Source organism: Neltuma alba, unplaced genomic scaffold (genome assembly GCF_004799145.2).
Source record: "Neltuma alba isolate B1F8T4 unplaced genomic scaffold, ASM479914v2 tig00003392_pilon, whole genome shotgun sequence".
NCBI lineage: Eukaryota > Viridiplantae > Streptophyta > Magnoliopsida > Fabales > Fabaceae > Neltuma > Neltuma alba.
In genome coordinates, this window is record NW_021633263.1 from 443,826 (window position 1) to 469,833 (window position 26,008).

At 31.5% G+C, this 26,008-nt stretch overlaps 4 protein-coding genes across 11 annotated transcripts; 1 reads left to right on the forward strand and 3 right to left on the reverse strand.

Annotated features, from left to right (window-relative positions):
* Positions 1-10,743: 10,743 nt before the first annotated feature.
* Positions 10,744-12,429, forward strand: LOC114741422 (eukaryotic translation initiation factor 5-like). The gene has a single exon (XM_028929683.1). It carries the CDS (start codon positions 10,842-10,844, stop codon positions 12,156-12,158), a length of 1,317 nt encoding a protein of 438 aa, XP_028785516.1. The 5' UTR covers positions 10,744-10,841; the 3' UTR covers positions 12,159-12,429.
* A 721-nt stretch (positions 12,430-13,150) lies between these two features.
* Positions 13,151-17,899, reverse strand: LOC114741419 (uncharacterized). 8 transcript variants are annotated; one of them, XM_028929680.1, is made up of 11 exons: positions 17,750-17,899; positions 16,812-16,853; positions 16,616-16,715; positions 16,096-16,305; positions 15,567-15,638; positions 15,390-15,457; positions 15,147-15,297; positions 14,695-14,775; positions 14,506-14,592; positions 13,892-13,979; positions 13,151-13,445 (listed from the first exon to the last, which is right to left on the reverse strand). In XM_028929680.1, the coding sequence occupies exons 4-10, from the start codon at positions 16,207-16,209 to the stop codon at positions 13,902-13,904; spliced, it is 651 nt and encodes a 216-aa protein (XP_028785513.1). In that variant the 5' UTR covers positions 16,210-16,305; positions 16,616-16,715; positions 16,812-16,853; positions 17,750-17,899; the 3' UTR covers positions 13,151-13,445; positions 13,892-13,901. The 8 variants fall into 8 exon arrangements, with proteins under 8 accessions (XP_028785513.1, XP_028785510.1, XP_028785506.1 ...); XM_028929677.1 differs by having other exon boundaries at positions 13,151-13,481; positions 16,658-16,715; positions 17,750-17,898; XM_028929673.1 differs by having other exon boundaries at positions 13,151-13,481; positions 17,750-17,898.
* Positions 17,900-20,941: 3,042 nt separating this feature from the next.
* LOC114741420 (uncharacterized) lies at positions 20,942-21,517 on the reverse strand. Its single transcript, XM_028929681.1, has one exon. The coding sequence runs from the start codon at positions 21,484-21,486 to the stop codon at positions 21,025-21,027; it is 462 nt and encodes a 153-aa protein (XP_028785514.1). The 5' UTR covers positions 21,487-21,517; the 3' UTR covers positions 20,942-21,024.
* Positions 21,518-24,421: 2,904 nt separating this feature from the next.
* Positions 24,422-25,526, reverse strand: LOC114741413 (uncharacterized). Its single transcript, XM_028929665.1, has 2 exons — positions 24,879-25,526; positions 24,422-24,499 (listed from the first exon to the last, which is right to left on the reverse strand). Exons 1-2 carry the CDS (start codon positions 25,524-25,526, stop codon positions 24,422-24,424), a joined length of 726 nt encoding a protein of 241 aa, XP_028785498.1.
* Positions 25,527-26,008: the final 482 nt, after the last annotated feature.

A 26,008-nucleotide genomic window follows, 5' to 3' on the forward strand; every position in this document is an offset into this window, starting at 1 on the left:
ATTAATATTTTATTCGATCTTTTGCTTTTGTACTAATGCCACATTTGATTTTTTTTTTGTTGAAATTGTATTGAAAATTATAATTTATGAACTCATCTTTTTTTTTTTCATCTGTTCTTATCAAAATGCCATCCTTTAACGTATGACTAAGAAGATGACGATGAAATGGAATGTTGTTATTTTAAATATATTTGTTGTGATGGAAAAGATGTTACAATCGAAAAGAAGATGGAGGCTTCAACATGCCATGCAGGAGACGGTGACATTATCTCTATTCTTTAAAAAGAAGAGCCGAATACTTGATTCAACTAGTGGAAAAAAAATATTATACTAACTTTCCGGAGTTTTAAGTCTAAAAATATAGTTACTTTAAATATTGGATAATAAATCTTTTATTTTACTTGAAGATAGGTTTAACATGCAGGGTGTAAAAACACGAAAGGGTATCCTATGCTTTTACAAAAAATCAGTATTAAATAAAATAAATATGTTAAATTTTGGATATCCAAGTAAGTTATTACCTATGCTTTTTACGTCCCTGAGCCAAACAATATTGACTTGGAAGTTGTTTGGGAATTCAGTTTAATAAATGGAATGTGCAGAAAGAAAAGGTTACAACTAGGTATTTAGAGAAGAGAAGCCTGATGCCAGCGAAACTGTGAATCTGGTAATGAGGCAAGTAGAGGAATCTTGGAAAGCCAAGGAAAGCTTGAGCACCAAAAGTAAGAGGATGCATGTTGAAACTCTTACTAGACTTCGTAATTGGCAGGCTTCAAGTGACAGAACGATCAAAATCAACATTGATTGTTCTTTTAAAGTTATGGAAAAGCGTAATATTCTAAATTTTTTTAGAATTTATGTAAAATAATAATAATAAAAAATAATTAAAATAATATTAATAAATAATAAATAAATAATATTATATTTTATAAAATAATAATATTTTATTATTAAAAAAAAGGGACGGTGGAAAGTTTGGAGGCAATTTATTAGAGGCAAGCTCCCCTAATAAATATTAAAATATGTGGGGCTATTAAATGTACCCCTACAATTCAGTTTCTTGTAAGGCGTAAGAGAGAAAGAGAGAAAGAGTACGGAGAGAGAGAGCAAAGAGTAGATCCGCGGTCATTGTGAAAAAGAGGATAAGTTTTGTAGATAATTTAGGTATACAAAATTACTTCTTTTTGTTAAAATTTCTTCATAAATATTTCTTATATATTTTGAACCTCTCAATAGCAGTATTACTATAGTAATTAGAAAAAATTTTGAGATTTATATATAGGATAAATTTTGAGTTTTGATAATAGATAACCATAAAAATTTAGAGATAAATGAATTGTTAATTTTAATGATTTTAAATTTACCCATTTATTGGTTTTTATATTTAAATTAATTTTTTATTTGAAAAATATGTTATTTATAAGATATATCATATTTATACAGATAAAAATTAACTTAAAGAATTTATTGGATTGTTGACATATTATTAAAATTTTAATGGTTAATTTTATTTATTGGGTGATTGAAAGTCGTAAAATAATTATTTTATTAAAAAATTTATTATTTATGGAAAAAATCTAATAGTTATACTATTAAAATTTTGATTGGATTATTTATTTATAAATATTTGAGGTACTATTGAATTTTTGATGGTTTAGTTTTGAGTTTAAACCTTCAAATGGGATTTTTAGAATTTAAAATATGATAATTTTATATTTTGAAATTTTGAAATTTTTTTTATTAAAGTGAATAATTCGGAGGATATAAATAAATAACTTGGTTTATTAGAAAATTATAAGTTAGTTCTAAAATACTTAATTTTGGGTTATGAGAGTTGTAAAAATTTAGAATAAAAGTTGAATTGAATTAAATTAAAAATTTAACTAATACATATAAGGACAAATTAATTAGCTTATATTAACATGTGGTTATATTAATTGTGTAGATTAATTATTGGTTGAGTAATGATTTAACCTTGTGGTAATCTTTTTTATTACTTTGGTGAGAGACAACCACTTTCCACTTGTTATATGTGCCAATATATTGTTTGTGAGTGTTTTGCTATTTTGGAATAATAACATGCTATTTGAAACTCAAGGAGATATGTTATACTTTTTGGGTTGTGAAAATTTGTCTCATGAGACTTTTGAAATTGTGATTGAGCTATTTGAAAAAAAATATATATTTGAAAAAAAATATAATATCTATATCTTATGGATATATGTTGAGAAAAGATTGGGATATTTCTCATTATATTGTGAATGATTGGTTGTTATTTGAATTTGGAGTTAAATCTTGTTCTACCACATAATAAAGCCGACATTGGTGCACATTAGTTGGCTTCTTTCATTCTTCATAGTGAGAGATTGGCCTTTATGACTTTTTATTTGTCCCTAAAAGTGAAGGATATGCATATATGTCTGATTGATACCCCATAGTGAGGGGTAAACTTATATAGCTTGTGTATTAGTCTCATGGTGAGGTTTTGGGTGATTGAGATAACCTGAATATACATGTTTTATATTTCTATTGATACATCTATATTTCTTAAGAATTAATAACTGTCCCACTTGACACCTCACGAGTACATGTTAGTATGTATAATGAGTTGGAAAGTTGGTTACTAAGGCTTTCGTCTCACCTCGTAATTTCTACTATCTTTAAGTGATAGTTCAAGTAATAATTCATCAAGGAAAGCCTCGGAAGCTTAGTGTGCTGTAATAGCTTGTACAGCCTCCCTTCTTTTATTTTATATGCTGATCTATTATATATTACCATATAAAGCTTATCTACTTTGATATGTAAACCAATACTTTTGATTGTTGCTATTTGATGAGAGGGCCGTTAGAAGGTTAGAGTCTTCTAACTAAAACTTCGTATGTAACATTCTTTTAAAGTGTCGACTTTTGATTAATGAACTTCATACCTTATTTTAAAATGATTTATCAATTCGTATGTTTGAAAATATGAGTCTTGTTTGGGTTAATGGTTGAATAGTATTTCTAGACTTTAAAAGTCTAGATCCAAGTTAATGATTAATATTGTGTGATATAAATTTATTCTTTTTAACTATAATAATCGTTTTATAATCTTAAGTTTTTTTTTTATCATAGTTAACTTTTTAAATAAATTATTTGATTTAATCTAAATGATTTTTTGAAAAAACGGTTGTCATAAAAAGTGTGGGGAGGCTGGTATAGAGTGGTGTGTCGTAATGGAAGTGGTTATTTTGTGAGAGGATTTGGAAGGAAGGTGGTGGCTGATTCGCCTTTTATGGTGGAATGCACGACGTTGAGAGTGGCTTTATTATGAGCATTTTTATCAAAACACTATAAATAGTAAAAATAATTAGAAAAAAATTACAAATAAAGACATCTTAATATGTAAAATTATGGTTTGTGACTCTTAATTTGGCAAATCGTAAATAAGGATCCGATCTTACTTTTGCAAATATGAAATCATAATGAAATGTCTAAAATACTCCTAAACCAAATGACAAGTTAACTATGAGAAATGATAAGTTTACTTTAACTAATGACAATTTTAATAGAGCAAATCACAACTTGACTGAGGGACATTTCAGACATTTTACCCACATTTCATATTTACAAAAGTGGAACTGGTCCTTATTTGTTATCTTCCAAATTCAGATTCCCAAATTACAATTTTATATATTCAGGAGTTTTTATTTACAATTTTCTCAAATAATTACCTAAATGCTACATTATGAAAACCATTCACTAATATGTTGCATTTTTTTAGAAATCGTTCAAGTGCTGATGAACTTCAACTCTGCTATCTATATTTTTAAAAATAAAAAGGGTAAACTTGTTTAGTCTTTGATGAACTTCTAATCTGACAATGTTTTTATCTTGAGCAAAAATTACAGCTAAATTTCCCATTTCATCATACACCACCATGCCTCCCTCGTCCTTTTGAATTTTAGAGAAATTTACAGTTAATTACCCCATCCCCCTCTATTTTCCCTTTAATCTATGTCTCTTTCTAAATGAAAACATATGGCTAGGTTTTGTAGAAAAAATACTTTTTTCTACATACTTAAATTTAGGAAAAAATATTTAAATAAATATAAAATATTTATAGATCTTTTCTAATAAATTTAAAATCATCATAGTAGTAGTAGTAATAATAATAATTTTAAAAATATATTTTTTAGGAAAAGGAGGATGCAAGGATGAAATTTGAACAGTTGGATTAAAAATAGTAGAATTAAATTTTATTTTCATGTAGTTAAAATAATGATTAAGAAATTAAAATTAAGAAACATCACTTAAGAAGTTCATAGTTTTTTATATTTGTTTATCAAATTATTTTCAGTGATTTTGTGCATTTAAGGTTTTTAATATTTTTATTTATAAGCTATTTCATAAATGTAGGAAGCTATTAAGTTTTTGTTTCAAATAAGATCCTTGATTTAAATATTGTGAGTAATTATGATAAAGATAGAAATTGACAAGTGTATGTTTTATAATTAAATAAGTGTAGATTCTGAACATATTAGAAAATATGTATAAATATTTTATATTTATTTAATGGGGTAATTAACTGTGATTTTCTCTAAGGGATTATTTGGTTCAATGAAGGGGAGGGAAGGGGAGGGAAGGTTATGGGTTTTGTTTGGTGGAGGGAGGGGAAGGGAGGGAATGTTTCTTGTTTGGTTCATAAGAGGAGGGGAGGGGAGGTAATTATAAATTGACAAAATATACTCTTATCTTTATATTTAGACTACTTTATTCTTTTTTATAATATTTATATCAAAATTATTATTTCTTAATTTATCAATTTAAAAAAAAAACCAATTACCTTTCTTGTATGTGATAAATATAAATTACTCTTATTATGGGTGAGTTTGGTTCAACAAAAGAAGGTGAGGAGAGAGATTTAATAAAAGAGAGATGAGGTGAGAAATTTCACGGTCATTTTGTTTGGTTCAAGAGGGGAGGGGAAGAGAAATATTTTTATATGAACAATTTTATCTCTTTTTTAAGTAGTTTTAAATCAGTAATTTTTTAAACTTAAGAGAATACTTAATAAAATATAATCATAAATAACAATTAACATATAAAATTAGATGTTTATATTTATGTGTTTATATTTATATTTATATGCATATTCAAAATTATATTTTATGATTCTATTCACGGTGTGTGATAATACTAATTTTAAATAATACTACCTCCGGTCCTTAATATAAGACCCTATTTGACTTTTTGTTTGGTCCTAATATAAGACCCCAATCCATTTGTCTCTCATATTTATACATTTTTTTCCAAGATAGTCCTTCTAATAATGATAGTTATAACCAATACACTTAATTAGCAAAGATATTTTAGGAATGACAACATTTATTTATTACAAATAACTAATTTAACTTACTTCCTTAATCTCCTCAAATAAGTCAACTGGGTCTTATAATTAGGATCGGAGGTAGTATTAGTCATAGTAAATCAGTGATAGTGATTAGTTATGGAAAAATCCATATTATCACCAAATTTTAACAAAATCCAAACTAACACATAATCAAAGCAACGAAATCTGCTAACATATAAATAAAATAAAAAATTTAAAATTTAAAATTAAAATATTCAGAAAATACAATGTTGGATAATTGGCGGCTGGCTAAGGATCCTTATCAAAAGTTGCATCGTTGTCATCATCAACAATGATGCGACCCGCAAAAGCGAAGACGATAATAGCGTTGGCAAAGTGAAAAAGAAGATGATGATGATGATGACGAAGGGAAAAGAAAGCTCAGGTAGAAACGAAGTAGATCTTTTCGCGAACAGTGAGATCTTGTGAAGCAAGAGAAGGATAGAAGGCAACAATAGGCACGAACCTGTGGAGGAGATCGATGACTGATACAGAGTAACAGGACGAGCCAGTGTAAAGAAGAACGAAGCGACGGTAGTCAGATGAGTAAAATTGGAATATTTAAAAGTAAGCATGGATAATTTAGTCAGAAAATTTTTCTCCCCTCTGAAACCCCCCGATTTGGGAGGGACGGTGGAGAAGGGGAGGGGTGAGGAAAAAGACAAAAAATTTTACTCCCCCCCTCCCAACCAAACACACTTACTCCCTCCCCTCCTCTCCACTCCAAAAACTCCCAACCAAACACTACCTAAAGTTCAAAAGGCACAGGGAGGTGTGGGAGTGCGTGATGAAATGGGGTATTTAGCTGTAATTTTCACCGAAAATAAAAAAGGGTCAGATTGAAAGTTTGTTAGAGGCTGAACGAGTTTCTTCTTTTTATTTTAAAAATTTAGGTTTAGATGGAACTTCATCACGCCTTGAACGATTTTTCAAAAATATAACATATTAATTGAAGAGCATATATAAATGTATAATGAACGAAAAAGAAAAAATTTGACAATGCTAAAATACTGAATTAGATATATTTAATGGATAAAAATGTATATAAATTTTAATTATATGAATGTCAAATTTTTTAACTAAATAATATCAAATGACTAATTGGACTCTGTTTTGTACAATTTATTCATTTACTTTGAAAATGTACATGTGAGGAGGATTCCTTAATAGCGTAATAATCGTTCACCACTCAGCAAAATCATATATGTTTTGTCAGCAAGAAAAATTCAGCACAAGGTACTAAGAAGTGGCAAGGACTCAAAAATTTCCCCAAATTTATTCCGATTCCTTCTTTGCTATAACTTATTCCCTCATTCTAATTTGGTTTATCGTGCTAAGGGACAAAACAAGGACATCCATGTGAAGTGATTCCGCCCATTCGTATATGTTTGGCGTTGTGTTTTGATCCTCTTGCTTATGGAGCCCAACGGACTTAAAAAATAAAGCAACAAAACCTTTATATGATTTGCCTCCAACATAACGCCAAACACACTTGTGTAATTTTTGAGGACTCAAGTTAAATAGTTTTAATATTTCAGGCGACAAATTGTATAAAGTTTGCTCTATTTTGAAAAATTCAACCTTCGAACCAATAATAACGAGTTGGTCCAAAAAAAAAATTTTCTTCTAATCACAGGTAGAGTTAGTCCTATTTGAGGCATTGCAGCACACTATAGATAACTCTCTCGGTAGAATTTCGAACCTTGGTTCGTAGAACCAATCCTATCATTAGACCCAACTCCTATTAGAATAAAGGAGAAAAGAAACAGTGTTGATGATGGCAAAATTACATGGCAAAACATCAAGAAAAAATTACACATAGATCCCAAGCAACACAGTATTAATCTAATGTCCCTTAAAATTTCAAAGGAAATAGGAGGTCCCATGAGATCCGAAAATAATGTATTCTAAATAAGAAATTACAGCGTTGTCCTTATATGGGCGTGAATTAACAAAACCACGGGAACCGATTAACAAGTTAGGGAGTATCAGTTGACAACTAAATTTATGGGATAATATAACCTCCACATAAGATTAAATTATAACAAAAGAGTATTATATAACACTCTTTAGGCTAAAATCATGTGTGACCAAAGCATGTACACTAATATTGGATAAAATGATGAGTTTATATCATAATTTTGTAGCAGATAGCCATTGCCAAGTTTATAGGTATGAATTAACAAGCCAATAAGAACTTATTGACAAGTCGCGAAGTGTCGGTTGACAACTAAATTTATGGGATAATATAACCTTCACATAAAATCAAATTATAACAAAAGAGTATTATATAACAATATTTAAGCTGAAATCATATGTAACCAAAACAGATACATTGATATTAGATGAAATGATAGGTCTATATCATGATTTTGTTGCAGACGGCCATTAACAAGTTCATAATAATGGATTAACAAGTCAATAGAAAACTATTGACAAGTTAGGGGATAATAAGCCCTTGTACTTGTCAGTGTTATATAAGAATTTTTCCTAATTTGATATTATATAAAGGTTATATTATCCTATAAATTTAGTTGTCAAGCGATATTTGCTAACTTGTTAACAAGTTTTCATTAACTTGTTAATCCATACCCATAAGCTTGTCAATTGAGGACATGATCAATGCTGTAATTTTCTATTTAGAATATATCACTTTCATGTATCATGAAACCTTTTATTTATTTTGAGATTTCAAGGGACATTAAATTAATAATGTGTTGCTTGGAACATGCGTGCAATTTCCCCAAACATCAATCCCTTGAGGCTCACGTTGGCGTTCCTCATTTCCATAGCATTATGTTAGAGCAACTAAACAATGTTGTCTATTTAATTATTTGTAATAAATTTTTTTTTCTATCTATTTTTATTGGTGACATATATTAAATAGACTTATCATTAATGAGGATAATAGTTAAAGAGGGTATTTTAATGAAGTTAGCACATATTTATTATAAACATCTAACTATCTACTCATCTGATCTTATTTATAGGACACTTCTAACATATTTTGTACAAACTAAGAAAAATCTTAAACTACATTGACTCTTGTTTAAAATATAATAATTTTCTAACTTTATCTTTATTTAATATCTTTCAAAAAAAATCATTTACAATATAATAAATGAAGAACAAATATTATACTCATTCTAAAAATTTAATAACGTAACTTATAAATAAGATTTAAAAAAACCTTCTTCCTCTATTTTATACATAAGAATAAATGAGTAAGTTTAAGTTATCTCGTTTTTATATTTAGAACTGATGGCAACATTTTACAATACCATACATATTTAAGCTCCTTCGCGTTGCCCAGCATGAAACATGGCGTGATTAAACCTCTACCAAAATTTGATAAGTATTATCATTGTATAAACGTTGGTTTGTTATAAATTTCATGTGTGTGTGTGTATTCAAAATTTCACCAATCAAATTATTCAATGAGATTTCATCTTAACCGTAATTCTTATATTATTACTCATGTAATTTTATTGTGGTTTTACTGAATGATTTATTTTAAATTAGAATCAAAATTTAATGATTGACTGCAATTTGTTAAGCTCTGAAAGATAGTTCAAAAATTTGGAGGCGATGTAAGATAATGATAATTTTAGAATGATAATTCAACTTAAAAATGATCAAATTCTTATAAAATATTATCTGAATAAAATAAAATGATCCCTAACAAATTATTAGGATAAATAACTTAAATCTCTTTTCAGACAAAATTATAACTAGCATTATATGTATTTGGCAGGATCACACAATGTTTCATTCCATCATTTTTAATTTTAAGTAAATTTCATTATTTTATAAAATATATATTTAAAATAATATTTTTGATATTTATGGATTAATATTACTAATTATACGCAAATATTTTTTCTATAACGAATGCTTTCCATCACAAGAGCCAAAGAATAAAAATCTAAAGATAAGAGCTGAATTAGCATTTAGCACAATTGTCTTTTGTTTATTGAGAACTTAATTAATTAATTAATTAATTAGGTCAATTAGGAAATTATCTGGGAAAAATCGTGAAGGAAGGGTTTGGTTTCTCCTTCTCGAGCGTCTATATATATAGGAACGGGCAGGAAGGACGTGTCTTAACACACCGGCATTCATCTCAACCCTAGCCCTATCTTTCTCCTCCTCCAATCCCTTTCTAATTGCTTAACTCTCATTCTGCCGCATCGATTCTGCTCGATTGGCTGCAGGTACGAGTTTCTTATCGGTCATTTATTTTTATTATTATAGTTTAAACTTGTTAATCTGATTTTTTTTTTGGTTTTTGGTTATAATTGTCGTCATCTTCTAGTTGAGCAAGCTTTGATCATATTCAGTTTCAGTTCTCGGTTGTATCTTTAATGCGTTTGGTTGATTGTTACCGATTTTATTTTATTTTTAATTCTGCGGACGCAAGCATCTGTCGTTAACAATCTCGGTTTTTGGTTACAAACCTATGTCTGCTTTAGGTTCAGGGGAAATCAATTCTGTTTCAGATTCATTAAATAAATATCTCTGTTGGGAATTATGAACTTGTAATCAATTTTTGGGTTTTGCAATATTATTTCACGGTGCAGATTTAATGTGTGAGTTTTTGTCTGGGGGTTATTTTCGCTCGCATAGCGATGATACCCCATTTTCTTAAAATCCATTGGTGCCATTTATTGAAATCAGACTTGATGTGTTCGGGATAAAATAGATTTATGCTGTAAGCCGAGTGTAGTTCAGGTTTTCCAGATATTTTGATTTTGATTTGGCGAACTACTTCCGTATATCTTGCTGGGAATCTAGACTCTTCCGTCGTTTTTTTATTCATTTTATAGATGTGGTTAGTGAGTTCTGACACACCTCTGTTCCTTAGAATTTATGCGATTATTATCTTATTGCCTTTCCCCGGATATGATGGGTGGAAAGATTGTGTTTCAAACTAGTCCTTGTTTGTACTTATCCTGTTATCTTCTTTTCGGTATCTTTCCTCTGTATTGAGCTATTAACAGTGCAAGAATTGTTGGTGTTTCTCACTTGAGGTTTGTTGCCATTTAAATAATTTTATGTACCCAAATAATAAGTCTTGTGTTTCTGACTTAGGATTCCTGCAAGTTTAGCAGATTCCTGAGTTGAAGGTGTTGCATTGAAGGCTTTTTTATGTCCGATTCGGCCATCATCTATTTGGGATCAGTTGGGTTGCTTGGAGAGTATTTTCCTTTATCCAGGAAAAAGTACAGACCCTTGCCTAGAAAAATCAGCTGCATGCATCTCGAGCCATATCAGGAATACACTGAGTTCTGTGGTTGCTTCTGGTGGCAACCTCCTATAGTTAGAGGAGGGTCTTCTGCACAAGTCCTTGCAGCTTTAAAAGCCAACTCTGCTACCGCTTTTACTCCAAAGTCAAAGCTTTTTTGCCTGTGATATCTAGTTTGTCTTTTGGAATTTCACTATTTGTCATCATGGCATTGCAAAACATTGGAGCTGGAAACAGTGATGATGCCTTCTACAGGTATAAGATGCCCAAAATGATCACCAAAATCGAGGGCAGAGGTAATGGCATCAAAACCAACATAGTTAATATGGTTGATATTGCAAAGGCTTTGGCAAGGCCAGCTTCTTACACAACCAAGTATTTTGGTTGTGAGCTTGGAGCTCAATCCAAATTCGATGAGAAAGCTGGGACTTCTCATGTTAATGGGGCACATGATACTGCAAAGCTTGCTGGTCTTCTGGAGAACTTCATTAAGAAATATGTTCAGTGTTATGGTTGTGGGAATCCTGAAACGGAGATCATGATCACCAAGAGTCAAATGATCCAGCTGAAATGTGCTGCCTGCGGCTTTGTGTCAGATGTGGACATGAGAGACAAGCTGACCACCTTTATAATCAAGAATCCTCCTGAATCCAAGAAAGGGTCCAAAGACAAGAAGGCGATGAGGAGAGCTGAGAAGGAGAGACTGAAAGAAGGTGAAGCAGCTGATGAGGAACTGAAAAAATTGAAAAAGGAGGGTAAGAAGAAGGGTTCTTCCTCTTCCAAGGATGGAACTACAAAATCAAAAAAGAAATCCACTGGCTCTGATGAGGACCGTGCATCACCTACTCATGGTCAGGTTCATGAGGAACCTCGTGTTGAAGAGGAAGAGGATCATGATGTCCAGTGGCAAACAGATACATCACTGGAGGCTGCTCGCCAGCGCATCCAGGAACAATTAAGTGCTGTGACAGCTGATATGGTTATGCTCTCTACGGAAGAGCCAGAGAAGAAGGCAAAAGCAGCTAACAAGGTTAATGGTGGGTCTGAGAATGGGACCTCAATGTCATACAGGTCTCTTGTTGAGGAAGTCAAATCTGCTTTGCAGAAAGGTGTATCTGCGAAGGAACTTCAGCACCATTTAGCATCTCTTTCTGCATCTTCTCAGGAAAAAATGAGTGCTTTGTTTGAGGCCCTTCTTTCTGGGGTTGAGAAAGGATTCACCAAGGAAGTTGTCAAGAAGAGGAGCTACCTTGCTGCTGCTGTTGCTGGGGAGGAAGGATCGCAGATGCTATTGCTCCATGCAGTTGAGGACTTCTGCTGCAAGGGCAGTTCCAATGCTTTGAAGGAGGTTGCCTTAGTGCTGAAGGCACTTTATGATGCTGATGTGCTGGAAGAAGAGCACATAGTGCAATGGTATCAGAAAGGGCTCAAGGGAGATTCCAAGGACTCTAAGATATGGAAGAATGCTCAACCATTCATCGAGTGGCTTCAGAATGCAGAATCAGAGTCAGAGGAAGAGTAATGCGTTGTGCTTAGTTTGTCTTTGGTTCTATTTTGTTGCTTGTGTCTTCAGTTTCAAATAAAGGGTCTGTTTGGCCCTATGTATGTGTTGAGCCTTGCTATATGGACTCTGATTTGTTGCATTTTATAGTCGACTCTGGTGGACCCATGCAGGGCTGAGACTCGTGCGTGTCAGTTACCATATATGATTCGTATTGCTTGCTTATGTTTGTCTTAAATCGTTGGGTCGTGATGTTATAAAATTTCCCTATTTGGATGGTTTTCCTGAAGTACTTACCACGGTGTTTAGTTGATTGACACAATCTTCTGAAGATTACAGAGGTTGAAATATGGTTATCCTTGAGGAGAATATAAGTTTGTATCTTGGGTAGGATTTTAGCTTTAATGGTTCTGGTTGAAAAATGAAGTATACAATTGCTTGTTAGAAAATGTTATGCTGAAACACGTTGAAAATAGCAGTAGATTCTTATAGATGTTGCAAGTACTTGATCTGTAGGGTTCTCTGTTTTCATCTGAAAAATTGTGGAAAATGTTGAAAACTTGAGTGGGTTAGTTGTTTCATTTAAAATTGGATTTGAAGTGTAACCTCAAAATTTGTGTCGAGATAATGGTCAAACTTTTTGGCCAAACAAGATGGTACTTAATTGCAACGAATCTTTTGTATCGGGGGTAAATACTTGCTAGCTAGTTACATTATTATTCATTTTTCAAATCATTGTGCAACGTATAAATGCATGCGAGTTGCCAAGTTATACAAGTAAAAGATAAAAATAACATTACCCTAGCGGGCTAAACACCTCTTGTAAGCAAGAATGATAATATTTGCATACGTAAACTTGTTCTTTCAGGTCAACGAAAAAATAATAAACCTACTCGAAACTGGGCGAAGAAACTCACAAGAATCAAATGTGGCTTTGATTGATTAATTCCCATTCTGTCAATTCAATTATGGAAACATAAGTTATCGCGGCAATGACTTTGCACCTAAATTTTCGGAAAAAAAAAAAGAGCAAAGAATAAAATAACAATATAATAATACATGTATGATTTTAACATTTGAGAAGTAAAATATATGGCGTTGTTAATATGTTTCCCGCCCCACCCATTATATCTACATATGTACAACCGTTGTCTCTGATTACATCAAATAATTTAATCGAAATGACGGCCTAGTAAGTAATTGACTCTGCAATTCATCCTGCCTAGTTCGCCATCATAATCATGGAAATATTGAACAATCAATCCCCAAGTGACCATCAGATCAAAGAGTGCCCTTCACCGTGCTGGTCTGTTCCATCCACACCTTCTCATCATTAGCAATAATCTTCATCCAATGTTCACAAAAAAATCACAAAGCACAAATTAAGTACTGTAATCAAATTCTCAATGTGAGGATGAAAGCAGAAATCTTTCAACATCTCAGCCTATATGATACCTTTGATCCTTACTATAAGGGGTAGTTGAAATATAATTTTAAATATAAGACCTCGATCCATTTTGTTTGCCGTACTTATCATTATTTTCTTAAACTATCTCTATTGATTGCACATGTCAAAGCAGTTTACATCAATGCGTAGTTTCAATGCAAATGATTTAAGAAGATATTTTAAGGAAATCAACACATATTTTTGACAAATAACTAATTTAATTAATTTTCTTAATCAATTCAAATAAATTGGGTAAATCTTATATTAAGGACCAAAAACAATATCTCCACGTGATAGCAGATATTACCTTGAGACCTTTACAAGATATGAATGACACGAGACTGAGGCTGTTCCAACTCATTCTCCTCATGTTGCAGAATAGAGGAGTACTGATCCTGTTACGAAAGCACAGATCTAGCCTCAGAGAGAATAAACCTATGAATCAAATTCAAATCTGGAATGCTGTATATTTGTGCAAGAAATGTACAGGAAAAGCTTTTTTTTTTTTTGGTCCTTCCTTTCCCTCAGATAAAGAAAATTACTCAACAATCCTTAGCCAATCACGAAGGGTTTTCTTTAATCATGTAACCACACATTGAACCCTTGACATGTGGGAGAATCATTATCCTCAAACTAACATGGTTATAAAATATTATACCTATGTCTGGGTTCCACTTCCATTTTACACTCATTTTTCTTCTCTCTTTCTCTATTCTAGAGTAAGCAGTGTAGCAGACATAGATACTTCTAGAACTACATAAGATCCGAAGCGAGTCAGCAGTGATAGAAATTTCAAAATCAAGCATTAATTCCCTTGAATCAATAAAGATTTCTATTTCAGTTCATCCCTGGAGTTGAATACCACATTCAAGAATTGCTTTTGTCTACCACCTTAATAAGAAAAAGGTTAGATTAACCAACCTGGAATCGTCTCCTTTGGATAATGGTAAATACCTTTACCATTATACATACAGGTAGAAGTACTGCGATTGTTCTCATGAACAGAAACTGCAATCCATAAAAGTAAGATTTTCTTTTAGATTAATGACTGGCTCAGAAGTTGGTCAACTTTTTATTATATGAATGAAAATACTCTCCATCTTCCTTTACCATATAAATAGTCAACGAGTATTCCCCTCCTCCACTGAGTATGATTGGAAGGGTATGGCGTAAAACAAGAAGAGCGATAAACTGAAAAGCATAAGGAAACAACCTCATGGTTAGTATGGTATGAGAAACATGTCTTTCTCATCTGATAATTTGCATAAAAGTAATGCAAATGCTCAGGGACCAAAAATGCGGTCTAGAAAGTTATCCTAATACTCATTCTGTTTTTCTAGTTTCAAGGAAAAATTCAGAGTTCAAATGCTCTTTCATTTAAAGGAAGGAGGATGGAGAATAAAAGTAGTCTTTTAATTGTGAACTTGCACAAATGAGTATGGGGAATAAATGAAAAAATGTAATATAGACTGCTCGAATGAATTTTTACAGTCTAGATCGGCTCAAATCAGCAAGACAATCCTTTCCCGTAAAAGAGGCATCAAGGAAGACAAGGAAATTACAATAATTGCAACAATGCGAAAGCAGACCAGGCTCCCTGTCGAGGGTACTGAGTATTCCTCATCAGTGTCTGAGAGTTCTCGATTAGCAGCAGCAAACATATCTATGAACTGATGATTTTGCAGATCCCTTCTGGATATCTCCCAGTTACCTCTGAGATGACAATGCCAAGACACTTGATCAAAGAAAAGAAAATACATAGGAACTAGGACTATGAATATGGTGATGGATAAAAAGGATTGTACCTAAAATTCAATGGGGAATTACCATAATGGAATAGTGGAGGCGGTGCTGTATAACCAGGCTTGAATTGCTACAGTTACCGAAGCCCAGACAAATGAAGGAGCTTAAACAAAGCATGTGTTTATGACTATGAATAACTTCAATGAGAAAACAAGCATGCAAATACATTGATTACAGACCTGTTGGCAAATCTCACAGATAGTATCACCTTTCTCATTGCACCATCTTTGAACACATTTTCGATGTGCATACTACAATAATCAAAAGAAAAGGAAACTCAGATGGAACAAGCACCTAAACACCAATATTGAATCTTGTTCAGATAAACTCTAAAACCATACCAGTCAAGAGGCAATAAATAGATATATAACATCACAATAAGAATACCTTAGAGAAGCATATCTTGATTAAATTATGAATATAAGTTGACTGTTGAAGGCATCTAAGCTTACAATTTTATGATCAACACCTAGAATAAATTGGGAGAAATGAGCTAAAGCTCAAGGAGATGTTCATTTTGAAGAATACACAGCATTACGACAATTATGAAATCGCAGCAAATTCTTTTGGCTGTGGAATTTGTGTGAAACTTGACAAATTAATCAGTAACAGAAATATAAATGATGAGATCTTACATGAAATATAAAGCAGTGCAACCACCTTTCACGACTTTCACTGGAAAAGTATTTAATTACAAAGCACTCTTACCTTCAAACTGCCTCTACAAGAACAGGGAGGCTCCATGTTCGAGTCTTCATCCTCATCATGACATATCCGACACTGTACCAATTTATGGGTAGATAATCTATTTGCCCCATCCATTTCATGCAGAACTCAAATAGTTAATTAAGAAGGTTTTGCCGGCCACAAGCTCCTTCCATTTTCAAAATCAGGTTTCAGAGTAGCTTCGTTGAGTAGCTGATCAACCAAAAGAACATGATCTCTCAATGTTTACTAATAGCAAAAGAACTTAAAGTAAACTAGCAATTTGGTCCCTAAATCGACAAGTGTATTTAACTTCAATCTCCAAAATTAGTGAACACACTGATTGGCCCTCAAAAATGACAATCTCATCACACATTAGTCCATTTGGAATCTCTAAGCTACTTGACATGAGGACTATTATGCAACGAGTTTGTTATTTAAAACACTAACTTGTGTACTTAGTAATTAATGAGGACCCAAGTTAAATGGCTCCAATGATTCAAGTAAAAAATTGTTAGCTTACTTTATTTTCATCAATTCGCTCAAAATTGTATTTTCGACCCACCCATGAAGCAGTCTCTTTTTGTTTTACAGCAAGTCTCCGCTTTTCTATCCTTCAAGAGCTGCTACATTTGGCAGTTCATGAGCTTTGTAAAGAGGGGAAGTAAAAGAAGTAATGAAAGAAAATAACATCTAAACAGTCGTTATACAATATATACCTCTAGTGAAGTTGAAACTCACAACAAAGTACAGGAAAAGATCTGCAATAGGCAAAAAGAATTCAATTCAACATGAATGAAGAGCGATGAGTCCATAAAACTTGAAATTTAACCGTTGAAAATGAAAACGAAAATATCACGTTTTTAATTATTAGGAAGCCAAAATGTTGTCATGTCAAGTTCAAAAATCACCCTTCGAGTACTCAAGTTCAGTTCCTTTTATTTTCTCTTGTTCGGGTAAGTCATATATGATTCCAGAACCAATTTCACCAACGGAAAATAATCAAAACAAGTAACCACTCAGACTGTTTTATTCCAGTTCCACTACTGCGATGAATTTTTATTACAATTGTATTTGATGAACTAGTCAACGGAGAAGTTTTTCAAAACAAAAATAAACACAATCGTGCTTTCAAATAGCATTTATAACGACAGAAAGGTGTCACTAGTGCAAGAACACAGCAGTAGAGCCGGCAGAAAAGCACCATAAGCCCATGAAGAAAAATTCTAAGGTACATTGCAAGTATAGACCCAATTGACACGCCCACTTTGAAGAAATCGTATTGCTGCGTTGATCGGAGACGGGGGCCACATGCAATGCACGAAAGAATTTTTGAAGTAAAGCACAACAGCCGAGAATCACATAGCTGATGAATCAGAAAGAACAGAAGAAACAGAAACCTAATGGGAAGTGCTCACCCTCTATCGACTTAAAAAACCTCGATATTTGGGGAAGAAAATCTTCAAGACAAAAGGGAGGAATACGAAAGCAAGCCCAATTCAGAAAATGTAGCTCGATGAAATTACGAAGAACAGAAATCAAGCTATAAACATAACCCACACTCAAACTGGGAATCCCGTAAATGTAGAAGAAAACCCAGAAAGTTAGACCAAGAGGCTCGAAAAGGTACGGCGAATCAGGAAAGGATAATACATACCAAGGAAAAAGAGACTTGGAGAAAACGAAATGGGATTTTCCGATAGAGAAGAAAGCTGAAGCCTTTACCCTACAGCGGACTCTGATCCTTAAAACGAAGCAACAGATTGAGTGCTGTCGCGGTCGCAGCCTCGCATGTAACTCCAAGGAGCCATTACCAAAGCCGATGCCAGTAGAAACCCGAGTTGCGGACGCGCCCATATGAGCACGCGCGAACCAAAAAGATGGTAAACAACAGTTCCTCTGCTTTTCCGCGTATCGTGGTGTCGTGTCGTGGCGTGCTCGCGGTTGAAATGAGCGGTCCAATTGGGACCTTTGTCAATTTTTTGATCTAAACAAAAAGACGAAATACAAAATTCTGATTTGGATTCTTAAATTTACATGATTTCTGTTAGAGATCCAAACCCAAATAGGAATTATAAAATGATGGGAAAAGATCAAAATATTCTCATTTGTAAAAAAAAACCTTATTTTTGGCATTAAAAAATATTAGTAGTATTCTAATTTCATGCTCATGATTTCACGATTAATACTTATTATTTTTAAGCCACTTGTGAAAATAATGTCATGTTTTACATTAAAAACGTTTCTAAGACTCTAAACTTAAGACTTGTTATTTGCATGTCAATTTTAAAAATAATGTCATTCATAACATTAAATATAAATAAATTTTAATCGAGCAAAAATTATTTTTTAAATGATAAAAAGTGTTTGTAATTAACAAAAAGTATAGATTATAATGTACCGCTTAAGCGGTTTGGTACCGCTTAAGCGAGATCTCGAGTTCAAGTCTCAGCGTATGTAGAAATTCCCGTTGGGAGACTCACCCACCACAGCCAGGTGCGCGATGCGGGTCGGATCCAGATATAATCGGAGTAAAGCTCCGGTAAATTAGGTGGGCAACACAAAAAAAGTATAGATTATAATGTTAAAAAACTTGGTGATCTCGACTTTATATTTGTCATTTTACATTTAGGACTTGTCATTTTTAGGTGAATTATAAAAATAATGTTAGTTTTTGTATTAAAAAAGTTATTGGTATTCTCAACTTCATACCTATGATTTTACCATCAGGACTTATTAGTCTCATGTGAATTGTGGAAAAATATGATTCTTGGTGTTAAAGAAGAAGAAGAAGTGCTTCCTTCCTTAATTTGTTATTTTTTTAAAATAAAGATTTGTTATTTCAACAAACTTAACTTATTATTTTCAGTTACAAACTTATTAATTTATATAATTTCTGTCAAAGATCCAAACCCAAATAGAAAATATAAAATGACAGGAAAAAGACCAAAATATTGTCATTTGTCAAAAAGATATCATTTTTGGCACTAAAAAACATTAATGATATTCTGAATTCCATATTTGTGATTTCATAATTAAGACTTATTATTTTCAAATCACTTGTGGAGATGATGTCATTTTTCTCATTAAAAATGTTTTTAAGACTCTCAACTTAGGACTTGTTATTTGCATGTCAATTTTAAAAATAATGTCATTCATAACATTAAATTATAAATACTTTTTAATCAAACGAAAAAAATTTTAAACGATAAAAAGTATTTTTAATTAACAGAAAGTATAAATTATAATGTTAAAAAAAACTTGATGATCTCAACCTTATATTTGTCCATTTATATTCAGTACTTGTTATTCCCAAGTAAATTATGAAAATAATATTTTTTTTTTGTATTAAAAAAGTTATTGGTATTCTGAACTTCATACCTATAATTTCATCATCAGGACTTATTAATCCAATGTGAATTGTGGGAAAATATGATTCTTGGTTAAAAAAAAGAGAGATGTGCTTCCTTCCTTAATTTGTTATTTTTTAAATAAAGATTTTTTATTTCAAAAAACTTAACTTATTATTTTCAGTTACAAACTTATCAAATGCATATACCAAATTTATTATGTTAAAGTTAACACTTGTCATTTCAACTGAATTAACTTGTTATTTCTAATTATAAATTTATTAAATTTACATATTAAACTTGTTATTTTCAATTAAAGGCTTGTTATTTCAATTACAAACATAATAACTTAACTTAGTTGAAATAACTAGTCTTTATTTGAAAATAACAAGATTTTTATAATCAATAATAAAAAATCAGTATATTCAAGACTTCAAATCAAAATTTTATATTTTCTATGATCTTTATTTTTCATTTTCCCCCAAAAAAAAAATTATGATTTGTATTTGTCCTTTGGTATGTCGGAAGTTGGAAGAGAGACTTCTTTTAACAAAATATTTTTGATCATCTTGTTTTTATTATTTCAAATGAAAATACTCCATTTAAAACAAGTAACAGGTCGATTAGATTGACTGTATGCCACTATAATGATTAATAATTAAATGAAAACGCTCAAGCTATTTTATATTATAGTAGCACCAAAGGCCTTGTTAAAAAGGTTCCGGGTGCTATCATTGCTGACATGCCTTGTATGTTTGAATATAATATAGTACCTAGTTGTCTCAACTCAAGTGAATGTGCGGGTTTTTTTTTTTTTTTTTTTTAATTTTATTTCCAATTTTTACACGTATTCTAATTCCGAAGCATCCTCATAGCAGTTATTACCTACACGCCCATTCATAAGCACATACTTTCCTTTATCTACAGAGAGATAGATCCCCGATCTTCTCAGTCCATAACATGTGTGAATCTCATTGATGAACGGTTTTTGAATATTATGTTCGGTCTTAATTATAAAACCTTGTTTGTAGTTTACAAATGAGATTTTAGCATACCTATAAGAACCCTTCAAATTTCAAAAATATGTCAAGCATGTTTACTTTAGATAAAAAGCAATAAAATAAAAATAAAAAACATTAAATGAGCATAAAAGAGTGTTAAACCCGTTATTACTATACTCAATTATAGTTTTATGTTTGTTTGGTATGATAGCGTTCATATTTAAAGTGAGTCTTCCATACAAACGATGTGATTGTACATAAGATATACTATCTCTGGTTTTTAATATAAGATTTAGTTAACTAATTTGAAGATATTAAGAAAATTAGTTAAGTTAATTATTAGTCATAAATATGTATTATCTTTATTAAAATACTCTTGCTAATTACGTGTATTAGTTAAAACTACCATTTGATGAAACATTTAACATGTACAACTACTATAAGGATTATTTTAAAAAAATAAATAAATATAAAAGACAAAATGGATTGAGATCTTATATTTATGACTAAACTGAAAACTAAACTAACTCTTATATTAAAATCGGATGTGGTATAATTACAAAGCAAATTTAGCTTTAGAGCTAATGCAGTACCTCTCCCCTTAAACCAAAGAGTGAAGAAAATAGGGCTTTCACCATGTCGACAGAGTTGAAGAGAAGCAACTCAGAAGATAAAAAGACGCTGAAAGCAACAAGAAGCAGCATCCCCACAGCAAAACATGGCCTTACGTTCATCAAGTAACTCTGCAACAACCCTACAACTGCACAAACATGTTCCCCATACTGCCCTTCATAATACTTTCTCTCCCACTGATCCATCATTCCGTAACCTTCTTCATTTTCTTCTTCTTTCTTCTTCTCCTTCATCTTCATCTCTCTTATTCTTAGTCTCAGCACGATCATGTTTTCGTCAACCACTCTTCCCCATTGGTGTTCTCTTCCTCCACTCGCTCTCACAACCGCCGTGCGTCTTCTCCGGCAAGACGGTGATGATGCCGGTGATGTCCGGCTCCGTGAGGGAAGAACAAGAGTCAGTGCCTCCATTTACGACAAATAAAAAGAGAGATCATCAATATTTATGTGATTTTGTCGTTGTTTGCTTTTACTATGTTAGGATCATACTTATAGGTGAAGTTGCGTGTCCTAAGTGAATTGCTTAATCACGAAGTTTTGGCACTAATGTAGTACAAACTTGTGAAAAAAGAATAGAGAAAAGCCAATAAAGTTCCCAATAATTGATTGATACTCCCTCTGATTTAAAAAATGTTGGAGCTCAATAACTAATTTATTGATATTAAAAGAAATCAGTTAATTTTTATTTATTTATAACAAATATATATATGTTGTTTTTCTAAAATAACCTCTTCAAATTATTATCTTCAATTGATGGAATCCCTTTTGATATATGCAATTAAAAGGAATAACTTGATTATACTAAAAAAAAATGAATAATTTGAAAAAAATATAAATTTTGAAAACAAAGTGAAATGAGGTTTTATATTTATAAGCAAATTAAATCTCTCAACTCCCACTTATATCTATGAGCATATACACATGCTAAGTTCTAATTCCTAATAGTGGCAGACACCTCGTTTATGTTGGTGGAAGAAAAAAAAAGAAACCCTATTTATAATAATTTAAAGTTTGTTTTTAGATTAGAAATAATGAACATTGGCAAAAAAATATTAGAAAGCAGAGTTGTCTCTAGAAAAAATGGTGAATTGTAACTTATTTTAATTCCGTTTCTCTCAAATTTTTACCTTGATATTCTTGGAATAATGGATTAACAAATAATATCTCCAGTTTTTAATATAAAAGTTAGTTTGATTTTTATTTTGATTTTAAATATAAGATCCCAATTCATTTTGTCTCTCATATTTATCAATTTTTTTCAAAGTAATTCTTGTAATGGTTACACATATTAAATGTTTAATCAAATGACATTTAATTAGTAAGGATATACAACATCTATTTATTATAAATAACTAAATTAATTTTTTAATTTACTTAAATTAGTCAAATAGCTCTTATATTAAGGACCGGAAGTAGTATAATTTTTTGAAAAATTTTTTAAAAAGAGAAAATCATTTTGGAAGTACCTATATTTTAATGTGATTTTTAATTTGATTTTTTGATATCTATGTTTTTTTTCTTAATTAAATTTTTAACTTTGCTACTGTGCAAAATTAAAATAATTTAATTAAGTGGTCACATACGTTTTTTAATTTATATTATATTTTCATCCAAGGCACTAACGAAGCCAAAATCTGATGTGAGAGACTAATAATACCAATAATAATAACTTACACGGAACCGCGTGGAGGATCTTATCTTATCTATCTTTTTTATTTTTTTAAAAAATATTATTATCTATCAGACGCGGACCTTTTTTGTTTTTTTATAAAATCAAACGCGGACTTTATAAAGTACGTTCACACCCTATTAATTGAGTCATTCTCCTTAATTTCTTGAGCAAGGTCTCACAAACAGACAAAATTTTAGGACTCAGATTGAATTTGTAGGTGTCACCTAATGATTAATCCTAGAATTAGGCTTTAACGATTGCAGAAACAAGTGATTAATTCCATTTTTTAATTGACATCAAGTGATTAATTCATTGACCCCTGGCTCCTTGAAAATAACATTACAATATTATATTATTGTTATTATAGACTTTCTGGCTTTAGATTTTATACGATAGTGTTAGAGTATTAGTGGCACATAAAGAGCGAAAAAAACATTTTAATTAATGTGGTAAAAGTACGTAAGTAAAAAATGACACATGATTTGAATCTTCAGGTTGAAATCGCGTCCAAGCAGCCGACCTAGAAATAAAACCACGTGTAAGTATCCCAAAAAAGAAAAAAGAAAAGAAAACTTGATCATGGCAAAAGAATTAATAGTAATGAAATATGATTGAGTTTTTCTCGTATTCCTTCAATTTTTTTTTTATTTAAGAAAACAAATTTAATCTTTCAAAATCATGAAAATTTACTTGCTTTTCTTTTTTTTGGCTGTTAGCTCTTTGTAATAAAGATTTATGATAAAACAACATAACTTGTACTAAAGTTGATTTCTTATGTGGTCCAAAATAATGTAATCCTTTAGTCTTTAATACAAAAATTAATTTATAATGTAATTTACATTATAAATAAATCTCATATTTAAAACCGGAGGAGTATATCACAACCATCAAGCTTTAAGATACGTGAAACAACTGGACCTAGCAACTTCGGCTTAACAAATGAAACAAACAGCTTAGCTCGTGACAAACAATAAAGATTGTTGCATTAACAAGTTTTATGTTTATTGTCAAGTTAGTGAACAACTATATAACATGCAGCATACAACCTCTAATTCTTAATATAAAAACTAATTAAAAAATATATTTAATCATAAATATAAGACCTCAATTTATTTTGTTTTTTATCTTTCTTCAAAATATTCTCATTGATTATAAGAAATTCCTACCGATGGATAATTTTAATCATCAAATGCACATGATTAAAAATAATAGTTTAAGAAGATTAACATATATTTATGACAAATAACCAATATAACTAATTTTCTTAATATTATTAAATTAGTTATTTAACTCTTATATTAAAAGTTGAAAGTAACAGTAAATAACAATTGCTTATCACCTAAGTCAGTGATCACTATTTTCATAAACACCCGTTGGTTCAATCACTAGTATGTATAAGTGCACATGAATGATTGTAACAGATAGCAAATAAAAAGTGACCAGCTAAAGATCATATACTATCATACAATGTTTGTGATGCAGCCAGTGTTCAAGTTTTTGGAATTTCAACCCATTATGCAAATATATGGTTGAGTCGATATAACAAGTTCATTCGGCCTAAAGAGTTACCCACCAAAAAAAAAAAAAAAAACAAAGACTAAAACACACGAAAGAAAAGGAAGCGAGCAAGTATCAACATGTCAATTTCAAGGTTTTGAGGAATTCCTTGCTTCCTTATGCTGCCATATTCTTGAGAAAAACCCTAGTCAAAGCATTCTTGCACTCCAGGGAAGCCTTCAGCAGCTTGACACCCTACAAATGAAAAAATATATATGAGAAGAACATAACAATTTTATTTTTTGGGGAAAAAAAGGCATCAAATTAAGTAAGCAAGATCAAAAGTAACTGAAGAGTAATTAAGAGTAAAAAAAAAAACACATATAGTTCTATCATCATATGTCTAGATTTGATTTTGGACAGATTATATTTAGATTCAAAGGAACTTTTCCACCATCAATTATTGTCTTTAATACAAACCATATTCTAAGGGAAACTGATTAAACATATTTGGGAGAGAGGCCCCTCCATTTGCGGTCAGCTCAATCTAGACTAACATATCAGATCCTAACTAATCAAGAAAGAAAAAAATAAAGAAAGCAAGAAACAGGGAAAATGAAAATAAAAGTCTCACCTCTTCTATCCCCAACTCAACAACCTTTTCTTCCAAGGAAGTAATGTCCCTGACATTGAACTTGGAGATCATTGCTATTGCTGAAATGGTAGACATGGGAAGAACCTCAAGATCATCCATCACTGTGTAAGTGACCACTCCTTTCACAAAGCCTCCACCTACGCCTTCACTTGAATCTTTCACTCGAGTATTATTTTCAATACTACCCACAAATTTTACAGCGCAGCTCATTCCATATCCACAATTTGGACACGAAGTGTTCATAGCATAAGTCACAGCATTACTGCAACGCCTCCCACACATGTATAGATTTAAAGCTCCTGAATTGGTATCAACTTTTTTATAAACACTTGGAGGTAGAAGGTAGCCAGAAACTAATGGAGACCTTGGCCTCAGCACAATGTCCTTGCTTTGCTTTGGATTGTTCAGATAGTCATCACTGAGATTCTCTATGCTTTTGTAGAGTTTGCCTAAGCAGCCCACCATGCCATTTGTTGTTAGAAGCCTCGTCACTGTGCCCACCGGTAAGCGAAAGAGGTTGAACAGGAAGTCAACGAACTCCTTTGAAGCTTCAGCAAAGAGAACTCTTTCGGCATTAGTGTCTATCAGCAACTTCAAGCTCACTTTTGATGATGATGATGATGCCATCTTTCACTGTTCGTCCTAAGGCATAAAGCAATGATCAGTTTCATGTGATTATTAGTATAAATGCAAAATGAAGAGGGATATGTGTGTATGTGTATAGTCAGGTTTTAAAGCTTAAGAAAAACATATAGAAAACAAAGATATTATTTAAGAGAATCACAACTGACCAAGTGAATTACTAGTGTTATGGTAGATTTGAATTTGATATGCATAGTATTCCCTCAAGACAAATAAGAATAACTAGTCATTATAGTACACATAGACCTATTTAGTTTCTTCTTCTCTTTTCTTTGTTGGCAAGACATATATAAAACTACAGAAGAACAGAGAAGAAAATTTTCGCATTTCCAATGCTACATTATGAACCTAGCCTTATAAATCAGTCAAGCGATACTCTCTGAATACATTATAGTTAGTAGAAATTTATTATGCTAAACCTACAAAACAGAAACCTTGAAGTATCAAATGGCTAAAACTATTTAAAT